We start from the raw sequence: 16,078 nt of genomic DNA, 5'->3' as shown, positions 1-16,078 counted from the left end.
AGAAAAGAAAAGAAAAGAAAAGAAAAGAAAAGATAAGGAAAGATAAGATAAGATAGGGGAGGCCAGGGGATTGTCAGGGCGGGGGCGGAAAAAAGGACACATATGTAATACACATATGTAATACCCTTTGTAATACTTTAAGCAATAAAAAAATTTTTAAAAAAATAAAAAAGAAAAAGAAAAGAAAAGAAAGAAAAGAAAAAGATAAAATTACTTGCCCAGGTTCAGAAAAGTAAAGTGATTCACCCAAGGATACATAGTAAATCAGCCAGTGATGGAGCTGGTGCAACCTTAACTACTTTTCCAAAGACAAACTTCCCATAATACCAAACTACCTTTTATGGGGGTGGAGTGTAGGAAGAGGATGGTATGAATCAAAATTGAGCCTTAGTGCTGCAGCTTTTTTTTTTTAAGCCAAAGAAACAACATGAGTCACAACAAAATCTGCGAAAATAAAGAACTAGAGGTATTCTTACCATCCTGTGAGTGAACACTAAGTACCTTCATATTAGTGACCAGTTCTACTTTAATTTGGTTAAATACAGATCAAGCTTTGTAACCAAAACACTTCTTACTCTCATACCTGGACTCAGCCCTGCTGTTAACAAAAATACCTCCCCCACCCCCAAGAAGAGCATTTTACCCATTCCAAGGGCTTAGGTTACACAAATTACATTTGGAAACTGATTTTTATCAAAACCTGCTTTTCAGACTGTGATGAAGGCCAGATTTAGGAAGTGGAGAGCACAGCTGCTCACTTGACCAAAATTATACTGACATTTAAGGCAATCTGGAACTTGCCTAGCTAAGGGGTATTTAAACAAAGGGGATCTGTTTCAACTGGATTACTGGTTCCAACTCCTTGATCAGCTGCACAGTCTAATGACTGACTCCACTCAGTTCCACAGGTTGCCACCATCTGAAGTGAAGGCAAAGGCCTCAGAAAGTGTGGCAGAATTGAAATTAGAAATAGGTACCCTCTAAATTTTATTTGCAAACATAGAATTTAACAGAAATAATTAAAAGTCATAGGATGTCTGCTCTAATCATAAACTTCTCGTCCACTACACATATCACTATAAAAATCCATTTCCAGGGGCCACACATGAGTTCCTCAGGAGACATTTCTAAAAAATGACATCAGAACAACAAAGTGACAACAAATACATACGTATCAACAATTGAATCTAAAAATCAAATGAATAAAAAAATCTGATGAACAGAATAAACTGGTGAATGGAATAGAATCAGGGGCATGGAAATGGAACAGACTGACGATTCTCCCAGGTAAAGGGGTTTGGGGGGCGTGCGGGAAGAGATTAGACAAAGATCATACATGCATGTATGCATTACCTATGAACACAGACAATAGGGTGGTGAGGGCCTGGGGTGGGAGCCAGGTAGAGGGGAGCTATGGGGGGAAAAAGAGGGACATCTGTAATAATCTCAACAATAAAGATTAATTTAAAAAACATTTTTAATGACTTCAGTTGAATGTAAACATGTGAGCAAATCACAAGACCAGTGTGAACCAAATGATTGGGAGTTATCTTTACAGATCACTGAATAAAAGATGAAAAAGGACAAAAGAATATATTGCTGGCATTAACTGCTTAGGCTTGCAAACAATGATGAAATGATTCACAAATTACAATTAGCTGAAGCCACAGGAAATGAATCTGGGGAAAATGTTACCCCATCACTCAACAGGTAGGGCAAGAAAATAAGATATTTAATTATTAATAGATATCTTGGACCCACATGCTATAATTCTAAACAAGTAAGTATTTTTGAAGCTGGAAGTACAGACACTGATTCACTAATATTTATTGCTTCTTGCTTCAATCACCTCTTGACATTTATTCACTGATAACTATCTGAGGGTTCCTCTAGCCCTTCGTGTACCTCACAATACTAGTGAGGATTCAGTGAGGCTTTTGATCTCAGGCTGGTCATTTTTCTGCATACCAGAAAGTAAAATAGTAAGTACAGTGATTTTTATTTTATTTATTTATTTATTTATTTATTTATTATTTATTTTTTACAGAGAGGAAGGGAGAGGGATAGAGAGTTAGCAACATCGATGAGAGAGAAACATCAATCAGCTGCCTCCTGCACACTCCCTACTGGGGATGTGCCCGCAACCAAGGTACATGCCCTTGACCGGAATCGAACCTGGGACCCTTGAGTCCGCAGGCTGACGCTCTATCCACTGAGCCAAATCGGTTAGGGCAGTGATTTTTATTAATACCAAATTTTCTTTTATTTTTTAGTTGTATTTTAATATTTATACTTTTGCCCCAGTTTTGAGACATAATTGATATATAGCACTGTATAAGTTTAAGGTGTATAGCATAATGACTTCACTTAATATATTGTGAAATGATTGCAAGAATAATGATTAAAAGGATAAGCTATGAAGTCAAACTGAGTTCAAATATCTGCTTTTCCATTTATTAAATGCATGGCCATGCTATCTGTTCCCTCTTTGTAAAACCTGGATAACAATAGTACTTATATCACAAGGCTGCTGTGAGGATTGAGTTAATAATATATGTGCTGAGAACAGAGTTAATGTGAAGTTCCTAGCGCATGGTAAATGCTCAATAACTCTGAGATAGTAATATTACTATTACCATATCATAACCATCTGTCTCAAGAAATCCATCAGTAAAATGAGGACAGTAATTCCCCCTGGAAAGTTCCTATGAGGACTAAATAGAAATGTATGAATGTGCCCCATATATCCCAAAGTTCAGGGTGCCTATGAAGAAGGGTGGTAATTCACCGGAGTGAGCTTGCATGCCTGGTACCTACTGGGTTTTGCCTACCAGTCAGGTACAGAAAAGTGCCTTCTTATAGCAACTTAACGTATCTGACTCTCCTCGGCAGCCTCTTTGCTCCCCTTCACATCTACCTATGGTTTTGGAGATTACTGCTTCAGTTAAAGAAACAACAACTTATTTATCGACCTTTTGCAGTAAATCATCCTTGATGGTTTTTTGTTGTTGTTTATTTTTACTATAATTATAAAGTCAAAAGCAAAAGCAACCCCAGCTTTGCATCCCCGTTAGCCACTATTTTAGCTCCATGACAATCCCTCTGAGCTTCAGTTTCCTCATCTATAAAGATAAAAACACACTCATTTTACAGGATTGTAAAATGAATGAAGAGACTAAAATATGCAAAAGACTTGTAGTGTGCTAGAAATGTAGATCAACAAATGTAGTTGTCTTTTATTTTATTGTATTGGTTTTCCCAAGGAGTTTATTTGGACAGACCAGGGGATAGGGAGGCCCTGCATCTCAAAGAAGGTGTTGGGCCTCTTGGTGGTGAAGTGTGGTTGTGCTGGTGATCAGGTGGGGCAGCGGGAACTTGATCTTGGAATCGTGAAACTGCCAGTCTGCCAGATCTCCTTCATGATATGGATTGAGTGGGCGCAGGCACGGTGCCCGGCCCCCACGTCTCAGTAGTACTACGTGACCACGCCTGTGGTGTCAGGCTGATACTCCCGGTGCATGTTGTGGGTGCCACTGTAGGAGTTGTAGCACAGCCAGATGCCAAAGTTCTTCACCCAAAGGGGGTATTTTTCAAAGATCTACCCACAGTAGATAATTTCCCCTGCAGATTTCTTCATCTTCTTCAGTTGAGACACAAAGTATCAGAAACAGGACTTGGAGATGACATGGTCAGTTAGGTGCGAAGATGTGTATGTGGTAGAGGATTGGTGTGCGGCACTTGGGGGTGGGCAGGCAGCACCCTACCACTTGTACTCTGGCAGCGTGCCCAAAACCTTCATAGCATTCTCTCTACATTCACTGCCACCAACAGAAGGTGTAGTTGTATTTTCTTATGATTAGTTATTATTTCTTTACCAAGGGATCATAGCTTTTTTAAGAAATACCTTCCATGACTTTAATTTATAGGCCTCTATCAGAAAGGTGAAAATACACAGATTGCAATTATACCAAACAATTAAACTAGAGTTGCCAAAATATCCTTTAGGAAATATGTATATGCAAAATTGTCTTCGGGTTTATTCCAAAGAGACTCCCAGGGACTTCCATTAGTGTAGTTTCCAACTGTCAAAATCTTGTGCTTCCATCACCAGACACTCAATTAGAAGTTGATCTGGCTATTGAAGGTTTCAATGATAAGGACATTACTGACTTTGAGGGTTGATATGTTTTTTTATGTATCTAAGTCAAGTGTGATTTCTTTGATTATTCGGTTTGGGATTATGAAGTCATTAAATTTCAGAAACAGAGGAGGCTTAAGAGATATATTAGTTCCGCATCCTCACTTTACAGATGAAGAAACTGAAGTATAGAGAATTAAAGTAACTCCCACATGCTTGCATAAGTAACCTCTACATTACAGCTGTCTCTGCATTTCATTTGGCCTTTATATCTATAATACTCAATGGCTGCTACTCTGGATCACGTGGATTTGCAAACTGAACTATTCTAGTAAATTGATGACTCTGCAGAAATTAAGAATACTGTGGATTCATCATGAGTGTTAAGATGTTCAAAGCAACTTTCTGAAATTTTAATATCAATACGTAATATAGATGGGCCTTCAGAATCCCTATAGAGCTATCACACTGAAATCCTTAAAAATACAATCATGCACCGTTTAAAGACAGGGATATACTTCTAAGAAATGTGTCATTAGTGATTTCATCATATGAACATCATATAGAGTGCACTTACACACACCTAGATGGTATAGTGTACCACACACCTACGCCATGTGGTACAGCCGATTGCTCCTAGGTACAAAGCCTGTACCACATGTTAGTATACAAACAAGAGATTTGGTAAACACGAGATGTATGAGGCTGCTGCCACAATAACATGGCATATTGTTATACAGAAAACTTTTTTGTAAGTAAACTTTTTTTTTACAAGTACACTCTAAAATAACAATAAAAAGTATATTATAATAAATATATAAACCAGTAACATCATTAATTATTCTATGTGATTGTATGTGTACTTTTATATGAGTGGCAGCACAGTAGTTTTTTTTACATCAGCGTCACCACAACATGTAATGCCTTGCACCATGACATTTTAATGTCTATGACATTACTACATAAGAATTTTCCAACTCCATCATAATCTTATGGGAACACCATCCATCATATCTGCAGTCCGTCATTGACCAAAATGTTACTATTAGGCACATGACTGTATATGTAAATTCTATTGGACTAGCACATAAAATCTTATAAAATAAAAGAACTCTGGAATGTTTGCTGGATGAATGAAAGAAATTGGACAAGCATTTTAATTTTCTCCTTTTTAAAACACTTTCCTCCCTTGACTTCCAGAATACCACTCTCTTGGTTTCCCTGCTTCCTCTTAAACCACTAGTTTCTCAGTCTCCTTTACTCCCGAATGCTGGCATATCCCCAGGGGTTAGTCCCTGGCGCACTTTCCTACACATATTCTCTCTTTAGATGACTTTGGCCTTCCACTTATATTGTGATAATTCGACAGAGTGTATGTTTACCAAAACCTCCCTTAAGTTCCAGACTTCTATATCCAAATTGTCTATTTAACATTCCATTTGGCTTTCTAACGGGCCATCTCAAACTTACCAAAGTAACACATAATTTTATATTCTACTCCTATTTCCTATATCAACATTTTTCTTGGATAACCTGCCCCCCTCTTACTAACTGAAACCAATACCCATTAGATGTTCAAGCCTATAATCCAGGAGTCATTCATTAATCCCTTTACTATATTCTGTCATCCAAACCATCAGCAAACCCTATCAATTCTCCCTTCTTCCATTTAGCTAGATTTCAGGTGGTTCTGAATGATGGTTGTTCTGTATTTCAGTTGTAGTTCTATGTGGTTGAGGGAGGTTGCCGAGTCCCACATTTACCTATGCTTTTTGCCCAGTATATCCTAGCCTAATTCTTTGACCTCGTCTAATTCTTCCCTTCCTCCGCTCACTATGCCAGACGCTGGAAAGAATCCTTTCTCACTGTCAAAGAGCAATTCATAACTAAGTAGAGGATTACAGAGGGCTCAATCATAATACATCAATTCAGATATTTAACATTTCTAGTCATATACAGCACTGTAGAATTGTGGGAAAACACCCTGCGTCATAAAGTAAAGGGTGGCTATTAAAGAAAAAGGCTGAGAATTGTAAAAGATCTGAGAATTACCTAGAAATATAAGCAAAACATTTTAATAACTATAGATTGTATCCCTTTTCTATTTTCAGTCCTTTAACTTTCGTAAAGAAAACTCATCCAAAAAAGGATCTATATCCAGAACACTCAAAAAACTCCCAAAATTCAGTAATTAAAAAACACACAAATCAACTAAAAAGTTTTTAAAACTTGGACACTTCACCAAAGAGGTTATGTGGCTGGCAAAGAAGCATATGAAAAGACATTTAACATCATTAGCCATTAGAGAAATGAGATACCACTACACATTAGAATGGCTAAAATTTTTAAATGATAATACCAAGGGATGGTGAAGATTCAGAGCATTGCAAGGAAGAATATAAAATGGACAGATTCTTATAAAGTTAAAGATATACTTACCATATGACCCATCAAGTTCATCCCAGGTATTTAACATAAAAAATGAAAACTTAGGTTCACACACATATTTGTACATGAACATTATGGCAGGTCTATTCATATTCACCCCCCAAAATTGAAAATAAACAAAATGTCCTTCAGAGCTGAATGGATCAGCAAACATACAAGGGAATACTACTCATCAATTTTTTTAAAAATATTTTTTATTGATTTTTCACAGAGAGGAAGGGAGAGGGATAGAGAGTTAGCAACATCGATGAGAGAGAAACATTGATTAGCTGCCTCCTGCACACCTCCCACTGGAGATGTGCCTGCAACCAAGGTACATGCCCTTAGCCGGAATCGAACCTGGGACCTTTCAGTCCGCAGGCCGACGCTCTATCCACTGAGCCAAACCAGCTAAGGCTACTCATCAATTTTTTAAAAAACAACGAATTGTTGATATATGTAACAATTTGGATGAATCTCAAAGGCACTATAGTGAGTGAAAAAAGCCAGCTTCAAAAGGTTATATACTATATGGTTCTATTTATATAATATGGACAAGAAGATAAAATTATAGTAGCAGAGATCAGATCAGCAGTTGCTAGGGGGTTAGGAGTAAAGTGAGGGTATAACCACAAAGGGTTAATGAAAATGTTCTGTATCTTTGCTTTAATAATGGTTACACAAATCTATATTCATAGAACTGCACCCTAAATTTTACTATATGAAAGCACCTTATCCAACAACATTATTGTAAAGCTTTGGGCACTAGGTCATCAATTATTTCACCAAGATCTAGGTAAAATTCCAATGATTATCTCGGTAAAACATGTACAACTTGTCCTAGAAAACCAAAAGAACCTTTTAGTCTAAACTAGTGAAAAAGTCTGGGTAAGCCACTGAGACTCTATCTCTTTTCTTTTCTTTTCTTTTTTTTGTTGTTGTTAATCCTCACCCAAGGATATTTTTCCATTGATTTTTAGAGAGTGAAAAGGAGGGGGAGAGACAGAGAGAGAAACACATCATTGGCTGCCTTCCACATGCGCCCCAACCTGGGCTGCGGACAGAGCCTGCAACTCAGGTACATGCCCTTGACTGGAATCGAACCCGTGACCCTTCAGTCCATGGGCCGACGCTCTATCCACTAACCCAAACTGACTAGGGCGACGCTATATTTCTTCATTCATTAAAAAAAATACACCCAGGACAGAGTGTATAACTTACAACTGTTTAATAGAGGCCTCTCCTCTGGCAATTTGTAACAAGGTTAAGAAAGGCTACTACATGCTCTCCCTAAATCCAGCAATGATGTCCAGGCCTCCAGCTCTGAGGTGGACCTCTGTTCCTTTGAGCAAAGTACACTAACCTCTTGAACATATTTGTAAAGGGAGGACTAACAGGAATGTGAAGAGGGCTCTCTTCTGCATCCATTCACAGACCAAAGCTCTCTAGGGGTTCCCTTGCATCTAGAATCAATCAATCTTTGTTTTCTGAGCTTGGTAACTCATCCCATACCCTGCCAGGTTATTTTCTATGGTCATGCCTTTGTTTATGCTGGTCCTTCTGCCTGGGACACCCATTCCCACTTTACTAGCCTGACAAACAACAACCAATCTCTCACGATGCCTTCCTGGTTAAAGCCTAACCTGACAGCCCAAATAGAAATGAGCACTTCTACCTCTGCACAAACTGTATCCTCCAGGACTGCTAACACTGTGCCTCCAACATGCTGCTACCTTTTCTTTATCTCCCTCTACTAAACTGTATGCACCACAGTCTGTATCCCTAATGTATACCAAGCACAGAGCAACCACTAGTGACTGTCAGTTGAATGAATAGTGTAGCTTCTCTACTGGCAAATCAAATCACACAATTTATAAGAACTCTAGACAACAAACCAGTGGGCCAGCCCAGAAACCTTGTGCCAATGCTCAAAGCTTAGTACTCAGCTCCTTTGGTCCCTGCCCAGTTTTAAGGTCCTGGTGCAAGAGAGATCAATTAGCATGCTTTAAGTGAAACCATATGTTTCAGGAGAGTGGAAAAGGTAGCTGCCACAACGCCTTACGGAAAGGTCACTTTCTCCAGAATTCTGATCAGAATGTGCCCAGAACACAGACATGTTCATTAATGGAGACTCACATCCTACTGGCCATTAAGTGCTTTTTAAACTACTTCCATGTGTAAAACAATGTTCAGAATAAGTGCTGGAGTCTCTCTGCATTCATCACTAAGACCACAAATTATGAAACTTAAACAGTGCATATGAGCATTACATTCTCATGGTTTTACTAATGTAGCTATCAGAACCCAAGGGTTTTGCTTCCCTGAGGCACTGGATCAATACTTTCATAAAACTAGCTCTTCTTACCCCCCACTCCTTAAGATTCCCTAGATTTCATCGTTCTCTTACTTTAGTATGGCTAATGTTGTAGAAATAAAGAATAAAGAAACTGCATCCAAATATTTTTCCACATATGACATGAACTTTTCATACAAAAACTATTCTATGGGGTGTAGTTTTTCTCTAGAACAAGGCTGATAACCTCATAGCAAGTGTCTCAGTGTACATGATCCCAAAAGGCATGTGGGGATTAGAGCAGAGGTGCCGAGACGGAATTAATTTCTACACATTAAAAAAAAAAACTAGTATCCTAACAGCACAGTGATGGTCAGTTTCTTAAAGTACCATTTTAGTACACGATATGGTTAAAACAATAGATGATTGGACTATATCCAGGGACAGGAAAGACACTAATTGTGGTATATCATCACCTCACCTCTATCCTGCCCTAATCAAATGAAAGAGGTGAGGGTGGTAGATTTTCTTGTCAGCAGCATTTAACAACTCTCACAGCAAACTTAAAAAACAAAAGCCATGACTGCATATCAGAGTATGTACATGTAAACATCCTATATAATAAAAGCATAGTATGCAAATTGTCCCTTCCACCGGGAGTTCTTTTGGGAGTTTGACCAGGGGGTGGGGCCGGCTGGGAGAAGGGAGGGAGGCCCTGGCCAACAGCAGCAGGTGTCTGGGGGAAGGGTGGGAGGCCCCGGCCGAGGTACCTGGGCAGCTGCCACCAGCTGCTAGGGACCCTACCAGTGCACTAATTTTGTTCACTGGGCCTCTAGTACTCTTATAATAATGACAATAGCTAAGACTTCAGAACTAGTGCCAAACCTTTCATTTATATACCTCCTCTTTCGAAACTGACCTATGCGTACATGTATTATGATTAAATGGCCACTGTGACAGTGTTTACTTTTTTCTTTTTAAATGTCCAAAACACACATTTGATGTACAGCAGTAACTTAATAAACTGTAATTGACATTGACTAAGTTATCCATAATTTAGTTCCTTTGAAAAGCAAAGCTAGGCTGCTGTAGCCATAGCACGGAGGGCACACGCTGAAACCTCACCAACAGAAAACGTTTTGCTAACAGTAAACAGGATGCTAACAGAGAAACAGACATGACATTTAGAGTCTCTCCACACACACCTATGCCAACTTCAGTCCAGGACTCTAATTTTACTATCTTAAGAAAAATTTTGAATATTCTGTTGTGCAACCATATATCAGAAGAGCAAACATGGTTTAAGAAATGCCTGGCAAACATAGTAAAAAACAAAACTAAACTAAAAACTAAAGAAATATAGGGCCCCAAAGTGAAAACAATTCCCACTGCCAGTTTTAAATAATGCTTTGTTAGCCAGATGTTCCTCTTTTCCTTGTAATTACTCTAAAAAAAAAAAATCTATGTTTTAAGTGGTGAATAGTTAGTATCTGTTAAGCAACATTAAAATTATTTTTTCCTCTTTGTAATTCAAAAAGGGAGCTGCAGTTCAGGTAAGGAATTATGCCTTATTCACCTATGTTCCCAGGGCTTAGAACACAGAAAATGCTCAATTAATGTTGGCTACACATATTATAATTTTATACACATAGATCAGAATAATGAGCCTCTGAACCCCCCAGAAGGCAGAGAGACTGAAGACTCAAAAAGCAAGCAGAGCAAGGATTATCATGCTAACAACAGTCCCACCTTTACCGCTTCATGGTAAAGCTTCAGAGAAGGGCTATTCAGCATGGCCGTGGTAATTGTCTTGGCATCTATTTATCTACCAAAACACATGGAAGAAGATAGGAATAATGTGACTATCCTTTTCCTGATTATGATTTAACCTGTGTGCTCACTTAGAGCCCATCCCCTCGCCTTTTTCTTCCAATCAACACAATTGTAAAAGACTCTCTTAGGGGAAAAGCCACAGATTTTGCAGGGACCCACTAATTATTTTAATTAGCCCAGGAATACTATTGTAATTCTTTGTAGGAGACAGCTCAAGTAGCTCACCTCACTAGTTGTACAGCATTTTCAAGATAAATTTCCAAAGGGCCCACTGAATACAGGCATCATTTCCTGGGGATTTTTCTACTTGGTATATAAACAGCACCAGCCACAAGCTCACCCAAGAATCCTCTTCTTCCTCATCTCCCTAATTTCCTACTCTTTAAAACGCATTTCAATTTCAAGGCATGTAAGCATGTGTTGGGCACTGTGACAGAGGTTCTCATTATTTCTCATTGTAATCCTGAGAGATTGGTATTAATATCCTCTGTTGTATACATGAGGAAATTGAGGCTCACAGAAGTTAAGTGACTTGGCTAAGTGACAGAGTCAGGCTGCTTAGATTCTTTCCCCAACACTGGGAATCCTGTGGCCAAGTTTTTATGCGCCATCTGGGCAGCAGGGGACAAGTCCTTACCATATAGCCCACGGGATCTGCTCAGAGACCATGGAAGCAGCAGCAGGGTTTATTTTTGGTTTAGTTTGGTTTGGTTTGAATGGCTAAAAATCCTATAGGAATTGTGATTGGCCCCAATGACTATCCACCAAAGCCCACCAGCCGGTTGACTCCTGACCTTCCATGCTTCTCATCCTAATTAATGCAAGGTCTTTGGATCACAGTGTTAGCATCAAGGCCCTGTTAGAGTTAGCAATGACCTTTACATCTATCAGGCTTTTCAAAATATGTAAAACAGCTGTGCATTGGGAACACCCCCAAACTCTCAACCTTGAAATATGTAAGAGTAGATGCATTTTTCCTAATTATGGTATTTTTACTAAGTCTATGTGACATGATTTTTATGTGTTTAAAAAACATTTAAAGAGTGGCTAGTTTTCAATTTCCTAAGCAATCCACTGAAGCATGTAAAAAGAAGATTCTTGCAAATGAACGGATTTCCTTGGCGTAAAAAGAAACCCCAGTAGCAGGGAAGACAGAGAACGATCTGAAAAAATTGGGGGGAAGGGAAAATGTTTGGCTTCCTTACTTGTGCCTGATATCCTTTTGTTCTCCCACCTCATTGTATTAAGGACGCTAAATCAAACATGATTGCAGTGATGCTTGTGTGTGAAAATGACAAAAGCAATGGGCTAAAAATCCCAACCTCATCTTGAACCCTGAAGACTTTTATGGCTTTTCCTTCACTAGGCCCTCCCCCTAAAGCACATTAAAGACCACATTGTTCAAAGGGGTCATGGTAGGTTTCATACCCCATTTTAATACAATGTAAATAGTAACTGAACTTCCAAGTTTTGTTAGTAATATTTGTATCTCTCTGAAAATGCCCATTAAAAGAACTGCTCCCTTGGTTTAAATATTAATGCAGAATTATAATATATCAGACAGGCAAAACAATGGTATTAAGGAGGTGCTGTTTGTGGTGATTAGATTTTCTTCGTATACATCCTCTTTCTCTAGGAAAGGGTTATAGGTTAGGGATGTGTTAAAAATACCCACATGATCTTGTGAAGTGTCTTAAGTATTCTGAGCCTCAAAACTGTCCAAAAGAATATGTCAGGTCTCCACTCAAGAAGCATAAAGTGAATTAAACTTAGAGCTCATTTCAAATGCAGGTCTTCCTCCCCCACCTCCGCCCCCCCATTCCATTTGTATGTTTGTAAGTCACATTATGCCTCCATCCCAGTGTGTTTATGCATTTATTCCTGGAAGATTTCAAATTGGGAGAAGGATATTAGAGGCTCTTTATAATTCCATTTCCACAGCTGTTACCATCAGTTGTCACCAATACTTTACAGAGTTTAATGGGAAAGAGGCAACAATAACTCCATTACTCTTTCCAACTGTCATAAAGAATTTGCATCATAAAAGTACCTACTGAATCACTAGCTTAGTTGGGCTGAAAAAGGATACAGTAAGACAAGAATGTTACAGTTAGTCCTGGGAAAGAGGATTTGGAAAAATGAAAATCTGGGCTGGAGTAAAAGACCAACAAACATGGTAGCGCTTTTCAAATGATAAATTCATTGGTGGAACTTAAACAAGCTCAGGTTATCTGTGTTTAACACAAATATAATATGTATTAAATGTGGCATGGTATCACAACCTAAGTATATTTAAAAATACGATTTATGATTTCTGTATTTTCTTGGCTACAAGTCTGTTTAAATGATCTCAAAATAACACACCAAGAGCATCTGTTTAGCTCAGTTGAACTTTCAAGAGCCAATACCAGCTGTTGGGGGAGGGATTTCAAACATGTGTTACTCAAATCCTAACCAAATTGTGTGTGTGTGTGTGTGTGTGTGTGTGTGTGTGTGTGTGTTCTCATTTCCTTAATGATGCTTCCAATATCAATAAAGCAAACATTTGAATAAAAAAGAAAGAAGGTTATGGGGAAAAAGAGAGAAAGAAGAAAGGAAGGAAGAAAGAAAGAGAAAGAAAAAGAAAGAGAGGAAGAGAGAGAAGGGGGGGGGGGGGGGAGAGAAAGATTACTCAATGCTTTGATGCATGGACTAAGACCAAAATGATCACCCTCTCCAATTCAATACAGTATTAGCATGAGGACAAAAGGCATTTAAAAATCAATTTGGAGTTATTTTTAGTGGGAACTGCCTAATTTCAGCAAAGTTGAGGAATGAGAATATTCTTAACATTAAAAAGGCATTCTTAAGTATTGTTTTTCCTTTAAGAGCAATCTGGTTTTCACAAGGAATTCATTTGATGGCATTGTTTCAGTTTTAGGTGTCTGCCCTGCCAGGCAGGAGCTGTGCACAAGGGCTGCATCTATCTTGAAGTGTGCACAATGGCCTCTCTTGCGGCTTGCTCTCTGTTATTGATCCTTACAGATGCTCCAAGGCCCTTCCCCCACCCTTCTCCAAATCCCAACCCCCATTCTGAAAGATAGCTTAAGAAATAAGACTTCCTGCCTAGCGACTGGCAGGGCTGAAAGACCAGATTGTATGACTCCACAGATCAGGCCTGCCACAGTGAAAGCTTGAATAGAGTTAACCCTCTGTGAACTAAAACAAAACATTTGTATGCCCAGCTGTGACAAAGGTTAATTTAAATGGACAAGGGCCCAATATCTAAAACCAGGCAATGCTTTTTTACAGTAGAATTTAAGTAGTTTGATTTTGCTTTTTAAGCTTCCAGAGACCTCCTTCAGCTGGAATAATTCAAAAATTCACTTCCTTGTTTTATGAAAGATCTTCTTTTAGAACCAGAAGTTATTTTCTGCCATTGAACATCTAAGAAAAGTCTAAGTTTCAATATCTAATTAAATAAGCACTGAGGGAGAACTTTCTGTTCAAACCTTTTTCTCTTTCAGAACTTGTGGACTATATATCACTAAGAGATTCAAGCTGGCTGGAAAAAAAAGAAAAGGCCAAATCCTCCAGAGCTATCCCATCCAAACTCCTATCCCTCCTGCTCCGGTATCTCTGACTACCCTTAAACTCCTATTCCAATGGATCCAGGGCAAATCTTACTTCTTAAACTACTCCTTTCTGAAAAAGCTAGTATATCCAAAATAGTTTAATTAAGAATTTCTGTGTGAATTGGGGGAAGGAGAGAAGCTGTTCAAGAGAAAAAAATAACAGGTCTTGCATGTAATTGATATTTTCTTACAAACTTTGTTGTTTCTACTAATTTACAACAGAAACCAATCAAGTAATTCTGGTATATAAAAACATATAAGGGAGTATTACTATAAAGTGTTACTATAAATAAGAATGCTATGAGAGGGAGTCCCATCCCACTTCCCTAGTTTGTGCATCTCAGAGTGAGTATGAAACTGCAAAGCTGCCTGCGTATGGCAGATGTTAGCTATGCTGCAAGGGGCTGGGAAGCTTTCCCAGATGAGCTATTTCATAGGTTAATGCCCTAGAAATTAACCAGCTACCTCAAGGAATCTGACACTCTCCTGGCTATAGCTCAGCAGTGCTTGCCTGTAAGAAACCAAACTCTTGGCAAGCTCTTAGACTCCATACTTTAAAACACAGCAAACAAATACAGCACATCTTTAATACTAAAATTCATCTTTTAGATGTTTCTTTAGCTGTGTATGTCTTTCTGGCCCAAATAATAAAGGTGTGGGGCACTCGAATGAAAGTAGGAGCCTACCTCCAAATATATGAACTGCAGCACAAACTAGGGGCTATTAATGAGAGAGCAAGAATATTAACCCTTTTAAAAACAACCCACTTAAAAAGAAATTAGCAGTGTCTTAGTCTTATGCTCAAACTGCAAAGTATCTAAGTTACCTAAAGTGAATGTGGTTGCCTTATCAACAGCCTCATGATGCCAATTCTACCTATAATTAACAGTACTAAATAAGGCGTTGGCAGACAGGATGAATGGGATTAAGAAATTTAACATATAAACAAATTCTGTCAAAAGGTAAATAGAATAATTTTTAAAAATGTAAACTTAAGGACTGTAATGTAAAATGAAGTTTAACATTTTTTTCAAGTCACTATAAAATTTAAATTGTTTTTCCTTTTTTCCTGCTTTCTCTCTTAAAAACATCAACCACAACAATCAATTCAGTACAGTTTCCCTCTATTTTTTCTATTCCAAACATTTACAGCCAGTTACTATATACATGAAAACTTGCTGGCTGAATTCTGCCAAAACACAAAAGAGGAGTGGATTGCCTCCCTCCTCCCTCAAAGCTACTATTTGATTTAAACCTTCAAAGAATTTCTGAACCTTCGATTTGGTCCCAGTCTTAAACAGTCAGTTCCCTTACCTTCCCATGTCTCCATTTCATGCTTCTTGCAGTTTGTTGAGAAGTTCTATTGCAGCCATGAAGAAACAGATTACAGGACAAGTCCAGCTTGATAACCACCCTTCCGACACTTAGCCAATTTCTCTCTCTTAGCAGGCACTACGACAGTCATCCTCACAGGTCAGTTTACAAGCCGGTCATGTGATTAGAAAGTTCAGGCGCTAAGGTCACAACGTGTACGGAGTTCGTTTATTACCAAAGGTTATCTAAGTGGAACTGATAGACTTATTTTCTTTAGTTAACAATACTGCCTAGCATGTCTCTCTGAAAACTATAATGGAAACATTCCATGGGAAATACTACTCTGATGTTTTTTAAGCTGAGATTCTAAAATTAAAAGAGAACATTTTAGAAAGACCTGGTTTTCATTTAATTTTTAAAAGTTCTAATATGTGGATTTCCCCCCCCCCCCCACCCCCC

At 38.4% G+C, this 16,078-nt stretch overlaps 1 protein-coding gene and 1 pseudogene across 1 annotated transcript in view; both read right to left on the bottom strand.

The window, feature by feature from the left end:
- Nucleotides 1-15,730, bottom strand: part of NR6A1 (nuclear receptor subfamily 6, group A, member 1) — a 52,589-nt gene extending 36,859 nt beyond the window's left edge. Inside the window, exon 1 of the mRNA XM_005881518.2 lies at nt 15,620-15,730. Within this exon, the coding sequence (XP_005881580.1) occupies nt 15,620-15,635 (16 nt within the window). The 5' untranslated portion in view covers nt 15,636-15,730. The remainder of the gene's footprint in view (nt 1-15,619) is intronic.
- On the bottom strand, nt 3,236-3,799 carry LOC102259665 (annotated as a pseudogene).
- Nucleotides 15,731-16,078: the final 348 nt, after the last annotated feature.

Source organism: Myotis brandtii, unplaced genomic scaffold (assembly GCF_000412655.1).
Source record: "Myotis brandtii unplaced genomic scaffold, ASM41265v1 scaffold68, whole genome shotgun sequence".
Classification (NCBI taxonomy): domain Eukaryota; kingdom Metazoa; phylum Chordata; class Mammalia; order Chiroptera; family Vespertilionidae; genus Myotis; species Myotis brandtii.
This window is presented reverse-complemented; position numbering and strand designations above follow the sequence as displayed.